Source organism: Pleurodeles waltl, chromosome 1_1 (genome assembly GCF_031143425.1).
Source record: "Pleurodeles waltl isolate 20211129_DDA chromosome 1_1, aPleWal1.hap1.20221129, whole genome shotgun sequence".
In the NCBI taxonomy this organism is placed as follows: Eukaryota; Metazoa; Chordata; class Amphibia; order Caudata; family Salamandridae; genus Pleurodeles; species Pleurodeles waltl.
This window is the reverse complement of record NC_090436.1, coordinates 863,058,619-863,075,009: the sequence shown is the minus strand read 5'-3', so window position 1 is coordinate 863,075,009 and position 16,391 is coordinate 863,058,619. Positions and strand designations below refer to the sequence as shown.

Sequence of the window (16,391 nt, the reverse complement as noted above, 5' to 3'; positions counted from 1 at the left end):
GTGCCGGTGGGGGGGGGCGCAAGAAAAGTAGCGCATCATCTTGTAAATATGCTCCTTTGTTCCTCAGGCTATTAAAGTAAGTAAAGATGAGGAAGCAGGGTGGCAATATCTCAAATTCATTTCAGTTATGAGTACCATAAAATAGTATGTAGTATTTGGCAGCACCAGCAAATGACGTTTGGTGAAAGCATGTTACCTTTTGAAGTTTGATGTTTCTGTATATATCACATTTACTGCGTGTGTACATACACGAAATGTCTGCCTTAGGCATTTATAGAACTTTTCACAATCCCAAACAAGGAGCAATTCAATCTATTTAGAACATTGCTGTAAATGTAACATTATAGTACCAGTCTAAAGTCATAAATTGCGCTCGTCTGGGAATCATTAACTTTAACATTTCCACCACCCACTGTATTTATATTTGTACTTATTCATAGATGTACTCTTCATATTTTAACAGCAATGCATGGAGTTATTTTCATAGTTAAACATTTTACAGTTTTCAAGACATAAATCAGGAAAAGAATGTATTTGAGCCATGTATGTGTGCCTCAGTTGTATTTTGTAGGGAGTGAAAATGCATACTGACGTGAATCTATTGCATTGTACAATATTTGTGAAATGAAAGGGACGTGGAACAATTTTGAAATTTTTAAATTCATTTTATTTTGCTAAACTATGTAGTTGAAAAAAATATTTTGTCAGAATACATGCCACTTTAATGCCAGCAGTAAAATTGTCCATAGGTTCCTGACGTATGATTCATTTCACCACTCCTTCTTTCTTAAATGCAGGTCACACGGGCCCGACGCTGTGCTGATGGCAGAAGGAACTCTGCTTGCAGAGCTGACCCAGTCGCAGATGTTGCACATCGCCCAGCAGATTGCGTCTGGCATGGTGTACCTGGCATCGCAGCACTTTGTTCACCGTGACCTTGCTACCAGGAATTGCTTGGTGGGAGAAAATCTTCTTGTGAAGATTGGAGATTTTGGGATGTCCAGAGATGTCTACAGCACGGATTACTACAGGGTAAGTGGAGATTCCAATTTTTGTTCTTTATGCAAAATCAGAATGCTGAGTGCCAATGTTGGGATGACGGAGGAGCCAGCAGCTGAAAAATAAAACAATATTTAAATTTATTTTTCAGCTGCTGGCTCAGCAGACCCAGCGTGTGAAGGGAGGGGCAGGGATGAGCCATGGGGGGAGGGAAAGGGGGGGTGGATTGGAGTGCACTTAAAAGTGCATGTTAGCTTGGCCGGCAGTCTTAAACTGGTCAAACTGACATGCGCACTTTGGTTTCTCCAGACCAGTCCTGGCACGCTTCTCATGCTAGGGATAGCATGAGAGCAGCACCAGGATTGCATGGGGAGCATGTGCTGGTGTCCCAGGGACTGCTGGGACTCCATCAGAAGAGGAGTGTGAGGTGGCCGGCAGCATCAGGACAGGTGACCCCCTCCCTCCCCTTTTCCCCCAGATCCTTCCCTTTGAGATTTGCAGCGGCCGCTCCTGCCAATTGGTTGATGGCAGAACAGTGCCTAGCATGGATATTGACACCAAATCAAAGTTCTTCCCTCGTGTTCCTGCTGTCCATATCACTAAGCACAGTTTATCTCAGAGATGCGTACAATATAGCAGAAATATTTTCATTCAATATGATGTGCGAATTGAGTCATTTCACTACTGCTTGTCAAAGCATAGCATCTGCACATGTTAACATGAGCAGAAGTAGACAGGTTAGCTCAGAAGTGTGCTGTCATTCTTTCCCTGCTAGGAGAACTATTTTGTCTAACACACTAGAAGGATAGTAATGGCTTCTGAAGTTACGTTGAGTTTGTTATAGATTTTGTTTAGATTTGTAGCAATTGTGGTAAAAATGTTACAGTGTAAGTGTTCATTGCACTTGATTGCCCCTAGTATGAGAAATCGCTGCTCACATTGAATTGATGCTTTATCCCTTTAGAAGGTAATATGTTCATGTCTCCGCTAAAGGAAAATTGTAGTTAAGAAAGAAAAAGAGGATAGTCGAGGGACGGAAAAGTGGCTTTACATAAACTTCAGCAGGTAGCACCATCAAAGTGAGTTCGATGTATGTGGCCAATAGTTTGGATGCAATTTAAATAAATGTGTTTTCGGTTCCTTTTTGAAGCCCAACAGGGAGAGAGTTCCAAGGAGTGATTGTTGTGCTCAAGAAGGAGTGTTTTAAAGATAGTGGTGTTCTTTAAATATTTGTATTTCCAGTAGCAGCAGTTCTTTCTTATACATGCTCGTTTACCTCTGGATATTGTCAGTAGTTTGCTCAGATATCACGGTATGGGTGAATGTCTTTGAAGCCAAGTCACACAGTTTATTTTTTCTTAGAACAGTGGTTCTCAACCTTTTGACTTCACTTTATCATTACTGGTACCCAGGGACACCCCACTTAATCATTATGGGAATCCGGGGACCCCCCACTGAGTCATTACTGAAAGCTGGGGACCTAATCTGTTAATATTAATTAATTTTCTAAGCAGTTGTGGCCCCCTGAGGAGGCTTTGTGGACCACAGGTTGGGAACCACTGTCCTAGGCAAATGTAAGGAGTTTTTCTCCATTCAGTGGCTTCAGTTGACAGATCATGAAGGCCATCTTTGAACTGTGCTATTACCAATAATCTATATTTGATCACATTGAAGAAAATATATTGAAAGCGCAAACCTTTCATACAATTTAATAGACTTCTCTGTATATGTTAAAGTGCTGCCTGGCTTCATTTCAATTGTCATTTCAACAGCAAATTACCAGCGAATTATTTCCTTTTCAATAACATTTGCTGTAAAATGTATGAAACAGGAGAGTCCGGTGCAAGATACTTCTGAAAAAGAGAAAAAAATGCAATTCTCAATTTTATGCAGAGGTTTCTATCTGCTCTATAGGCAAATTACAGTAATACACTTTTTGTGGTGTTCTTTTCTAGTCCCCTTACATGTCTATAGTGCTGTGTCTTTTGATTGAAGCTCTTTCCATGCTTTTATTTCATATCAAAATAAATATATTTTGCGGACAAAGCAGTTTGGAATAGCGATATTGTTCATTTCATCCGAAAATACTGTCTCGTTTTTGCTTAATGGTGACTTTGCTAAAATACAGTGTGAAATAATATAGAAGGATGAAACCAGAGCACAGTATTGACTGGCTCTTCTGCTCAACGAAGGCAGAATGAAAAACGACAATACTTTTGTTATTGCAAGTGAACTATTGAGGGTGGGTGATTGCTAGTAGTTCAGTGTGGGTAAGCCTGTAAACGGCTTAGGTTAAGTAATACAGCACTAATTATGAAGGTTTGTATCCAGCACATAATCACAATTAGAGATATATAATGTTTAGCCCTGTTTCTTTTCCAACATTTGGGTTCTTTTTGTTTATGAGACAATGGCTGGAGTGGCTGGTAGTTGAGTGTACTACAGTGTTGTACGTATATTTTATATTTATATTGTGGGCACTGTGCTCCTTGTTGTGGGCGTAAGCTTTTATTGGCATACTAAAAATGCTACCATCCACTGGCATCACACGACCACCTGCATTTACAAATTTGGAATTCTTTCATGTTTGCCCAAGCCCATGTATATCTGAAGAGGAGGGAAGAATAGGTATAGCAGAGTTTCTATTTTTATGATTGTGGTAAACTAATTTCATATTTCCAATACACACCCTTTTCTAACGTAAGTAGCATCCAATTCCACCTTATCATTATGTCTACCCAAAAACACAAAGGTATAGATTGGTATTCAGGAGTAACTGCCTCTAGATTTGGATTTATTGGTGGACATGGCAATGCACACATGGACTTTATGTAGGATCTATAGAACTATGAATCTAAAAGAAAACACCTCTGGCTTTTGAATGGCCAGTTGTCGGAACGTTGTTTAATTGCCTTTTTGTATGTATGCTGCTGCTGTCTTATGTTTTCACAGAATGGGGTAGTTTTTTAAAATGAAATTGTGAAACTGCTGATGTTTTTCAACTGTGAAACCTTAAGGAAATGCATCTGACTCTACATACACAATACTAAAGCAATACATTTAAATGGGTGGTATTAGGACCTCTTCCAAACTCCATAGAAGAGAATCTATTCAAGTTAACATTACTTCTTGATATCTTACAATAGTCACATGACCTTGTCGTATTTTAAATGTACCCACAGGAAAACACCAACATAAATAAATGTGCAAATGTACATTTCCATCAAGTTTCCATAAGCATAATTTTCCAGCTTATGAATACTGTCATGCATATAGTAACCACAATTATGTACTCCTCAAAAACAACAACTATCGTGGATTTCCAGGAGTACTTCGGGGACTCGTCGTAAATCTCACAAAATGTGAACATTTATTTCAAACATATTAGTAAAGCCATGGGAGCAAAACGTTGACTTTATTTCCCCGCAAGAGAATATGGTCACATCTGTGATTTCTTCATTCCATGCTCCTTTGTTTTTGAGCTAAACCTTGAAGCAACACTTTCCATGTCATGGCAGAGGACACGACTGCACCTAAAAAGTATACCTAATGTATGCATGAACATATGTATCTTACGAAAATAGTGCAAATCTAGCTAAAATGCAACAGATGGCTTGATTGGAGATGTGTAGTAAACATAAGTAGGGGCATCGAATACAATGGAGATTTACTAGGGAGTTCCTAGAAGGTGGAGCCAGAGATACACAATATGAGTAGGAGTGAGACAGAGGGGGTATGCAATACTACAATCAAGCATTATTTGAAGAGATGAGCATTAAACCCCTTACAGAAGTCAAGAAGGCACAGACCATGCCAGATTTGAACTGGAGTGGTGCAAAGGGAGAATGCTTGGTGCCCGGAATTTTTATCAAATAGTAACACACAAAATCTGTTTCCAATATACTTAATGTAAAATGCTGAATTATATTTGTACTCGCTTGGATAATAATGGCCCTTCTCCCACACACCACCCCCCCTGCTGGTCATTGTTTTGCCCAGTGAGGAGGGGCACATTGACTCCCTGGCCCAAATTTAAGAGGGCCTAGCACCTCCTTGCACCACATTAGCGTAATTTTTTATGATGCTAATGTGGCTCAACAAGGCCATGCTCGCCACGCCATATTTACAAAGTGACGCAATGCGTGCATTGCGCCACTTTGTAACCCCTTGCGCCACATTATACCTGCATCAGGCATAATGTATGCAAGTGGGGCGTTCTCCCTTTCAGGGGCATGCAAAAATGGCACAGTGCAACCTATAAGATTCCATTGTGACATTTTTCGCTGCATTTTTTAACCCCTGCACAGAGCAGGAGTCAAAAGGAGGCACATCATTATTTATAATGAGCCTCTATTGACTTTGCAGGATTAACGCAGCAAAGTGCAACAATAGTGTCAACAATTGACAGTGCACACATGCTGGCATTAGGGGGCGCTAAGGGGCAGAAAAAAAGTGGCACTGCATATAATGCAGCGCCACTTTTCTCAAATTTGGGCCCCTGTGTTTTGTCTATACATTTTGTTTAGCATGTAAAAAGTCTTGACTTCTTGTGAGAGTCCACTTTAGTAGCAAAATCTCTTTTGAGATCACTTACTAGACCAGGTGCTGCCTTTAATGTCACTTGAGCAGCACCAGCTGTGTTGGGGTCACTTGCCGCACTCAAGTTTCATAATGGAAATGGTTCCTATGTTGCCTTCCCATCATTCTAGCAGCTGTAGTTTGTGCAAAACAGGCCGGTGAGTGGGCTGAAATGAATGAACTGGTGTTTGTGGCAAGACAACCCTTGGACTAGCTCTTTTTTGCATGCAAAATTACCAGTAAAGATATCTGATCAGTTCATGAATTGGACCATAGCTACATCTCCATGAAGGCTAATTCACCCCTTGAAATTCCAATTCACAATTAAAGTGGAATAACTAAAAAGTGTTGATTTTCTCTGAAGCCCAATACAAAATCAGAGACAGATTCTCCATCTTGGAACACAGACTTGAATATTCTGTGGCGGCCAACAAGCCTCATGTTCAGATCTGATCTTTCAATGTAGAGGAAAGATTGAGCTACTTATAAGGATTTGTTTTCTAACTTGAAAATGTGCAATCAAACATCCTCTAGCTAACAGACATAGGCCTTTTTCCGATCAACAATTAACTATCTATGAGCCCTTTTAGTGCAGTTGGTGCCAACTTCTCTATTTTTAAAACGTTTTGGCAAAAAAAATGGTTTATAGAATATGATAGTGGAGAATTGAGAGTCTTTGCTGTATCCCTTGACTGCAAGAAGTATCCACACTTCTGATGCAACTCTTAAATATCTTCGACACAAATAAGAGTCTCCCATCTACTTTATACTGGTAAAGAGTGATAAAATATACTTACTACCTGAAGAAAATCTCCAGTAATATTGGAACTTAGAAGTTAGTTTTCCTCCTCCTCTTCATCTCTCAACGTGCAAGAACCGTAATGGCATTTCATAGCATTCACATTCTGTCTGTGCCCTTCCTATCACAGTAACTATGGAGTGTGGCTAATCTTTTAAGCCACACCTTTTTGGCAAACGGGTTCTGAAAGCAGTCATTTGTTCTGTCCCTTGTTGGGGTGCGACCTTCTCATAGATGCAGTATGGTTTGAGTCCAACTATAAGGTTCTTACATCTATGAAACATAGAGTGATGCTTCGCGATATGCACCAAAGTGTCCCAGAGGGCACAATTTTAGCCCAGATATCTGACCTCATAGGTGGCCTTTACTTTTTGCTTTATATGTCCTCCCTCTAGGTGTCAGGGTGGAATTGTAGGCATCTTTCATAGAATTGAATGAAATGGAGCTAGAGTATTTGTTGTGGTGTTTGGAAACAGAACATTTTGACAGATTTCTATGTTTACTCCTTTATTTATAACAGGAAGAATTTTTTTTCTGAGAATGACCAACATGTTCCTTCTTCTTAGGTGCCCGTGTGTTGTTTTCAATTTGACACTTTTGTCATATTCTAGTTTTCTTGAAGGATTAGAAAACACTTTCATAGAGTGACCAATATTCACCTCCTGAACAGGTCCGTTTTACACAGTGTCACTGCAGTGAGGCCTACAGGTCACTCACCATCTTAAACGTTTTCCTACTTTGTGCTTAACTTACCACTGGCCTACATCAGGTTGATGTGGAAGTGCAAGCGTGGTACAAACAAGCTGAGTGGTTGTGCACTCACATGAAGCATACTACACTAAGGGCGAAATGTGGTACAGTGTGCACATGGAAAATGTGTGTGTGCTGGTAGTGTGTGTTTTTAATGTAACACACTGTTACAGCACAGAGAGACTGCAGTAGTGAACAGTGTGCGCAGACTGAATGCATGTGCCGCATGTGGATATGCTGGTGGTGACATAATACATGAGGATAACAGTGCTGTGCAGTAAGAGTGCTGTGGATGTACACTGAGTGCAAATGTGCCTGTACTGTTACAGGCCCTTGGGTTCCATCTTGGGAAGTCCATGCAGGCCTGGGACAGACATGAGGAGTAAAGGAATCCCCCAGACAGATTTGTGTATTACTAAATTCTTGTAATCTAGGTGGAACATGCACTGGAGAATGGGAGAGCCTGGCTCTCTCTGCGCATTTCAGAGGGCTCTTTGATTCAGTGATAGAGCTCAAGGACGGGGCCTGCATACATCTCAGGAAGAGAGAGATCAGGCTGATACCAGGATCATAAAGAGTAGGGCTAAGGGCCCAGGATTAACCTTTTGATGCACATATCACTGTGGATGACATTCAGATGTGAATTCTGGTCACTCCCATGAATCATGTTGTGGGTTAATCAACTTGGGAATCCTGTCTCTATGAAAGACATACTTCAGGAAGAAGATGAAAGGGGAGATATGTCCATTTCAAGGAACACAATCCCATCATAAAACTTCAAAGACCCAGACACTAAATTACATTTTGTGTCTGGAAAAGGACTATATGTAGGGGAGTCTGAGACCTCAAAACTTTGTCATCTGGTGAGCAGCCGGGGGGATTTCTGTGAGGAGGGGAATCTATGGAAGACTTCTGCCTGTGACTAGGACTACGGGATGAAGCCTGCTAGTCTCTCTGCTGGGTGAGGGGACATCACCCAGGGTAACTGAGACCACCTGCCTTGAAGCCTGAAGCACCAGTGCCTTCCTGCTCACCAAGACCAGTGTGCCTCGGGAGGGAGGGCATTGGAGGGTGTAAGATACAGAGGGGAGCTCTAGCATGAGGCATCTCTGTGCAAGGTGAGAGGAATCCCCTCCTGCAGATATGGCCATAACCCATATGCTGGACTGGCTCAGCGGCTCCCTATGCCAGGAAGGACTACAGTGGACTGAGCTAAGGTACGAGGTGGGAGAAACCTGCTCCTGCTCCTTTTGAGCCAAGGTGGGAAAAACGCACTCCTGCACTGATTTGGGTCATCAACTGAGAAACTGCGGCTGTGACCAAGGTGGGACCAGCCTGCATTCTGTGAACTGAACTGAAGGAGGCCCTAGGATCAACGGGACACCACTGGAGCCCTGTTGGAGCAAGATGACCACACCCTCTGAGAGGGGAAAGTGACATACTGCATGATCGTCGGAGCAGGACAACACCGATCATCAGAGCCTGCTGGTAGCATGGCTCGAGGGAGAGAGCTGCCATGTGCTGCTGCATGTGACCACACGCAGCCAGTCATTACAGATGAGGAGCAACACTGCGTTGCACCACTGAAGGGTTCCAGTGGGTAAGAATTGGGCCTTTGTGGCCCAGGGGGTACCACCACTGGTGCTACAACCCCATAGACTCGAGTGACTGAACTTACCAAAAGAGTCTGAGGGGAGAAATCTTGAATATGGCCTAATAATTTACATTCCTTGGATGTGATCATCAGTGAATGGGGAATAACTTAAAACCCATTATGCTGGAGGTAGGATGTCAGGGAGTGGCCTAACAACTACTAGAGTCCCAACCTCAAGGAGGATTGTATTATTGCTTTTGAATGTCTTTTACCTTTACATGTGTAGAGTTAAAATTAAAACACTTCTCTTTATGTAAAGCCAAGTATTTGACTGGACATTGATTTATTGTTTGCGCTGCTTGCACATTGAGTTAAGAGTCACTAATCTGTATCTGTGCGTCCTCCTGAAGGAGTCTTGACTGCTCATCCAATACTACCCAACTGAGAGTCAGGTGCAAAAGAAGGTGCTTGGCCCAGTTGAGCGAACTCCAAAGTAAGGAGGCCCCCAGGACATCTGGAGTAAAAGGCCTCAACCACCATGGTTGTGCCCAGTAACTCCTGCTTGCCCCTTGGCCCTCTGAACAGTTTCTGACATTTCACTAATAGGTTATAGAGTTATGGTAATATTAGATTAGCATAGTATGACTTGCTTGAAATAATTTGTTCATTTAAATGCTAGTAGTGGGATCGTGGGACAGGTTTCTATGAATGTTTATCCTCCAGGAGGATTGTCTACAGGGCCCTGTGAATCTTGCATCAGACTTATAGCTGGGGTTGGGAGGTGGCCAGCCAAAGGATATAAGCATTTACCTGTTTTTCTCTGTATGGCAGAAGTTTATTTCAAGGCATTCCTATAGTTCTATGAATTTGAGTAAATAAGGCATCTCTCACAGTGTGATGTTCTTCCTGACTATGATCGATAGAGTTGGAGATATTTGCACCACCTAAGCAAAACTCCAAAATAAAGAGTAGCCTAGTATAAGTAACTTCCTTGCAAGATGGCTTTTATGAACGGTACCTTGATACTTGTAAATCCGGTTCTTTGCAGTGGTACATCTATGCCTCTCTGTATTAACATGCTTTGCAGGATTTACGTTATTAGCAGGAACCTTTATTTTTTCTACTCTGTTAATTTCCGAAAGGGGTAATAAGTTATATGTAGTGATTCAGTGTAAAACAAGGGCACAATGATGGCCTCCACGAACTACTGACTCCATTAAAGGCGGCGCGGACCTACCCACCACAATATCCTCTAATTATTGTTGTCCAATATACTAAAAACATGGGACTAGATGATTCACAACTAAGCGAATCTTCCCCTAGCTTCAAATGAATGCTATTACAGATCGAATCAGCGAATTAGCAAGCCTGACCACTTTAATGCCTTCCTTACTCATTTTTATGAATGGTTTAATGATTTCGAATTTATGACATGGTATGTTTTGTCTGTCAGACCATCCTGCTCTAGTGCTTTTACTGTATATAGTGGGCTTATTACCACAGGGACTTCATTAGTAGTAAATCACGTCTAGCTGTTTGCGGCGTTCTCTTGTTAGCGTTTTACAGTGCATCCTTTCGGTGCCGAGCAGACAGAGCCATCTAAACAGAATTTCAGAAATTATCATTTGAACTGAAAATAAAAAAAATCAATACTTGATGTTTCAATATTTAATTTCGTTAATATTTTCTAATTGCTTTTTTTCTTAAGTGCTATGCTTATAATTTCCCTTTTTATCACTTCCTGTATGTTTTAGCAATCCAAACAGTGACAGTAAACAGACTCTGGCCCTGACTCATAGAAGGACATAACATGCAGATTTCACCACTTTCTTTAAATGTTACCAGTCGGTGAAATATAATTATGTCTCTCTTTCCCTATCATTCTACTGCATGAGTTTAAGTGAGTCTAGTTTGTGATGGATCCAGCACGGTCGCCCTGATTAATTACTAGCTCTGATAATGGTTGCTAAGGGACCACCTTCACGTTTCTTACAATTTCAGTTTTGTACTGAACACATTTTATTTCCACTTTTAGGTGCATGAATTTGCAAGCTTGTATTTATACCTTGATAAAAATAATATCTTGAAACCTTTGGATCAGGAGCAGTTGATTACGTTGTTTTATCAAACTAAACGTCGCCCTTTGATCTTAACGCTGAAAACTAGAGAGCATGAAAGATTATCGGTTGTACTCACAAACCAGTACACAATCATATTTTACATGTGGACTAAATTTAAAGTTTCTTCTTAAAACATCACTATCATGATAACGCGAGAGGCATTACTTTTGCTATTTGTCTGTTCCAGATTTTGTGTATATAGTGTTAGCCTCTTTTTTGCCCCCCCTAGTGTTTGCAGATAAGGTAATGACGATGCGCAGAGAACCAAAAAATGCACCCATTGGTCATGCGGGGTAAAGACCAGTGTGGGAAACTTTGCTAAGATGATAAGATATAACACTGCAGAGGGGGCAGGAATAACACGATTGCAAAACTGGCATAAAGAAGGGTCTTGCTATTAGATGTAAGGGAGTGTGCAGATGTTACTAGGATGGGTAGGCAGATTTAGAATTCCCTTTCCCTAGTTCTTTTCCTGGATGCTTACACAGCAGACAACAGCATGTCCTGCATTTCTACTGCTTTTCTAGATATCGCTTACAAATTTGACTTTAGACCAACTGGTCAACTAAATGTGGTATGTAGCACTCAGTAGCAGACTATGGCTTGCAATAGGCCACAACCCATTCATACTTAAGGTAAGTAGCTCATCTGACTCGGCATCATGGCAGGCTTTGGTTAGGGTGTAGTTCCTCCCCGAAGGGATGTGTCACGCATCAGACCTTCCCGTCAGGCTTGAGTGTGTCACCACACAGCTGTGCGCTTGTATGTGGGAGGGTTTGTCAGGAGCTCGGCAGAACAAAAACAAGAAAAGATGTGCAAAGCGCCAAGCCGCCTTGACAAGATATCCTGTGGGTGTGAGCACAGAACTGGCACAGTTTGAAGGTTTTTATTAGAATCTCTTTTTAATGCCTGCAGTTCATATAAAACTTTATCTTAATGCCTACAATTAAAATGTATTTCCCACCTTATTGTGAAGGTTCGTGTTCAATATCTACAGCATAGCTACAGTTATACCCTGTTGTAAGGTTTCAAATATGACATCTTATTTCTCGAATGATGTAAGATGGGGTAAGCATACCTTTAATTATGTCAAAGTAGCTGTGCAAATTCAGTGAATTCCGTACTTCACAAAAAAGTTCAAAGTTTTGCGATTTGCTCAAAGTTGGTATAGTTTAACTTCACCTCCCCAAAAGCTACACTTCCACCAAAGAAGATGGGGCATCGGGCTCCACGTATCTGCTTCCCAGCTGTCACAAGAGTGCCCATGGGAAACTCAGTGGTCAATGTTTGGCAACTCGTTTCTGGTCCCTACATCCTGAAGTTCTATCCTGAGACTCCCGGCAGTGGAGAAGGTGGGATAACTGAATATTGTACCAATCTCACGTGACATAAATATTGTGTGTTAAATTTGATTCACAAAAATATTACCCATTGGGGTTATTAATAGGAAATGCATACCCAGTGGGATACTGTTTTGCAAACAATATTTAAGACACACTATTTTTATCAGACGATATTTCTGTACATGATATTCTGACATGCTGCTATGAGGAAAGAAAAAGGGCACACTTCTAGAATTAGAAAAAAGTAAACGTCCGCCACTCTGACTGTGCAAGTGTGGAATGTTCCCCCTGCGTGAAGGGTCCCTTTTTAGCCCCAGTTTTTTTAAATTGTGCCAACTTTGGTTTTAATCTGATGCATTGCACTACCTAATGAAGCTACTATATTTGTTCTTGTGTCAGATTCCTCATTATGTGAGGCAGAGGAATTTCACACATTTCTTTCTTGTGCTAAATTGGTTCAAAAATGCCATATACTGTTCTGTTATCTGCTAGTTGAGGGGTGTGTGTGAGGATGACCTAAGTCCATGCTAAGATGGAAGAAGGGAACAAAGGAGTCCTAAGAAGAGGCGCGGAAGGATATGCAATTATTCCACCCCGCATTTCTCAATATATCAGTAATTAGTGGCATCAAATCACGAAGCTCCTCACTGTCCACTGTAGTCTCAAAAAATTGAGGAAGCTTACTGCATTTTATTTTCTTCTAACACGTTTTAAAAGAGAGAATTCCAAAGACTAACAGATGATTCTTACATAAAATTACTATTTATGCACAAACCAGAAGCCACATTCTGTTTCAGCACTACAGTTGTATGGGCTTAGATATCAATAGTTTGCAAAGGCAAGTCTTCAGTATATAAAGAGAAAATCAATCTGGTGATATTGGGCAATTCGAGTAAATTGGCAAAGCACATCTTTCCGCTGGGTGATTTGATTCAGTAGCTCGATTTACAAAGTGAGTCAGCGTATTGTGTATTTCCCAGTCATTTATTCTCGACTTGTCCACAAGTCCGAGGATTTTTAGCTCAACAGCCCCTCCACACACATATACATTTGGGTTGGGAAATTAAAATAAAAAATGGAAAATATACAGTGTCCCAGTGAAAATTCCAGTGGCCTAGTTGCAAATGACGTCTGCTGGATGCTATTGTTGAAGGGGTTTTTTAGCAATGGACTTCACGAGCTCAGATTTAAAATAATTACGGTTTCACTGGTAACAAAACTGAAAACAATAGGCACTCTTATACAGCAGCAATCCGTTCCAATATGGAATTAGAGTAGATTGGAAATGTTCTTTCGTAATTTACAGGGAGCAGCATATAGTGTCGTGATTCACAGAATCGGGATTTGTGGACTTGAAGGGCTACAAAATCCGTGTATCACTGATTTTCTACAGTAGAAAGCAGGCAAAGCTATGGGTAACTGGGCGTTCCAATGTGAGTGGACACTAGGAATGTTGGAGAAAAAAACAAAGTACTAACGTTCACAAACATTCCCAATTATAATCTCTGCAATATTTTCACACATAACTTTAGATCTGAAAAAGAATTATGGGGCAGATCGTGCAGCGCCATTTTTCTTAAGCCCCTTAGCGCCCACCTAATGGCACCATGTGTGCGCCGTATTTACTATACAGCATACCATGGCAGTAGTTAGTTCGGCACTTTGCAGGAATAGCGTCATAAATTTTTACTCTCATCCTGCAAGCATCCAGAGGCCCATCAAAAACAATGGGAGACTCCTTTAAATGCCTGCTCTGAGCAGGCGTTAAAAATCCCTGAAAAAATGACGCCAAGAAATCTGTAATTTTTACAGCCCTCCTAATGGGGGAAAGCCCCTCTTGCAGGCATACTGTGGTGTAAGGGGTTACAAAGAGGTGCAAGGAATGCATTGCGCCACTTTGTAAATATGGCACAGTGTTTTTGGCCTTTTAACGCCACATTAGTGTAAAAAAAAATGACGCTGATGTGGAGTTGGAATGGCACTAGGCCCTCTTAAATCTTAGCTTAAGTGTGCAAATGGGGTACAAAACTACTTACAATGCTGTAGTATTTTATGTGGACGTCGAGGGATGCTTTTCTCCACGTGAAAAAATACCTCCACGTTCAAAAATAGGGAAAAGAGTGGAATGGATAATATACTTTTTCAGCATCATAACAGTTGCAAATCGTCGGCACTGCAGAAAATACCGGTTTAGGGACTGGGGCTTCCACCTGGAAATCTCTTCGATTAGCAAATAATTCTGGCACCTACTTCTTGGATTTGTGAGAATGCCGGAAAAATACAGGAAATCTATGCAAAACGTCAATGTGCAGATTTCCTACTTTTTAATTAATTGGCACTTTATATCTAAAAACCTGCACGTTACAAATGGATGGACTGAAAACATTTACAAATAGTCAGTTGTCTTGTTTTTAAGTTCTAAGTATGTCCCTTTTAGAGGTAACTCTAGGCCTCGTGCATATAAAAAAAAGGGGGAAATACACAATTTTCCTATAATAAACACTTAAGCACTGAGTGATTGCTACGCAAACCACAGGCCTAGGAACAGTAGGAACATACTGTGAGACCATGTTCTGGCATGGTACCAATGTGCAGGGGGTGCAGGCTGTATTCCCTTTGTAGCAAACACAGTGCAACGCGCTTCACTGAAAGGGATACAAGTGGGCATTGGTGGGAGGGTTCCTGGAAAGGAGAGTGGGGAATGAGATTTCTTTCTGTAATGGCGGGGCCCAGGGAGCTCTCAGCAGAGTCCTTGTAAAGCCCCCGCCGAGAGCCCTCTTATTATGCAAATAATTGATGTCCTTGAAATGAAGGGACCTGGTTGCTAGGCAGCAGAGAGAAGCATTTTTTCTAGTTTATTTCCAAGGACAACACAGCCCTTGCTTCACATGGACAGAGCCAGATAATAAGAAAGCGCAAAGACTATAAGTGTGTGATGGGAAAACCAACGGAGACCTACACATGGTGGAAGCACAGGGTATATGTATCTGTTGGTCGTGATGAAATGGAAACAATCCAGGTGAATGCATTTGTACAAAAAGAATACTAAACAGGCTCATGTTGATGAGGGCTAGTTAAAGGAAATGTAAGATCAGTAAAGTTTAATAATTTCCAACTCAGATCTGACCACTTGCTTTCTAACACTTACTACCGAAAACAATCCCAAATCACGTGACCTAATCTTAACTGCATTCTCAACAGCACTGATAAAGCTTTATCACTCGATAATGGCCATCTATTAACTTTTCAACATTTTAATCATCGTTACAAAAATGAACGGCCCTCCCAGCGTGATTCCTGGCTATCTGAAACCAACACAAAATGATATTTTCCACCTTTCAGCTAATACGTCATTTGACACCTGCAATACCACACTCATAATGGCCTTCAACTCCCACCACTCCATGGAGATCTTCACAGCGATTCTGTCCTCACTCTCATGGTGTCTAAGCATCTTACATCTGCCTGTTACATTGTCACTTTCTTCTTGCACAAAAAGTAAAGGAATATGATTCAAGTCTAGCATTCGTCTGGAATAATTAGTGTGCCCCATCTCCACTGCTGCTGGCTTTCAACTCCACAATGCCAGAAACATCTACTGCACTTTCCCTTTTCTGTAACCATGTCCCCGATCAATCACGTAGTCATGTGTATACTTCTTTCTTGTAATACCATTACAACTCCAGCATGCCACCTTTGTCCTTGATCAAATTAACTGTGACTGTCTGACATCCACTGATGTCATCCTACCAAAACCAGCTAGCATGGCTCTCCACCCAAGATGGGGTTACTTCAAATGATTTCATCTTTTGTTCTGTGCAATTGATGGCGCTTCTTCTGGCTACTTGTTTGGTCCGATTCCATGTTGTTCTTATTCTTGGCCATAATACAAATCGTAATCAGCTAGTTGGAGGCAGATGTACCATGATTCTTTAGATTTTTGATCTTTTGGAGTACTTGATCTACAACTCTGGAACACACTCCATAATCAGCCCAGCTAGCACTATTTTCATGATCAAAAGAGCCCTGAAAGCTTAAATAACCCAGCTTCTCTTTTTCCGTTTGGCCCTCGCATTCTCATTTCTCCACCACTCCCCACAACTGCCAAAATCATTAGCCAGACTAATGGCTTGCACTATCATTAAGTTATGAATATAGAATCTATGTAAATATCACAAAGCTCCTACGTAGCTTGTCCATCTCCCTAT

General features: G+C 41.2%; 1 protein-coding gene across 14 annotated transcripts in view; it reads left to right on the top strand.

Moving 5' to 3' along the window:
* The window catches only part of NTRK2 (neurotrophic receptor tyrosine kinase 2), a 445,567-nt gene that overhangs the window by 348,610 nt on the left and 80,566 nt on the right, over positions 1 to 16,391 (top strand). For all 14 annotated transcript variants that reach the window (XM_069229668.1, XM_069229708.1, XM_069229703.1 and 11 more), the window contains one exon: positions 798 to 1,032. In XM_069229668.1, the coding sequence (XP_069085769.1) occupies positions 798 to 1,032 (235 nt within the window). The remainder of the gene's footprint in view (positions 1 to 797; positions 1,033 to 16,391) is intronic.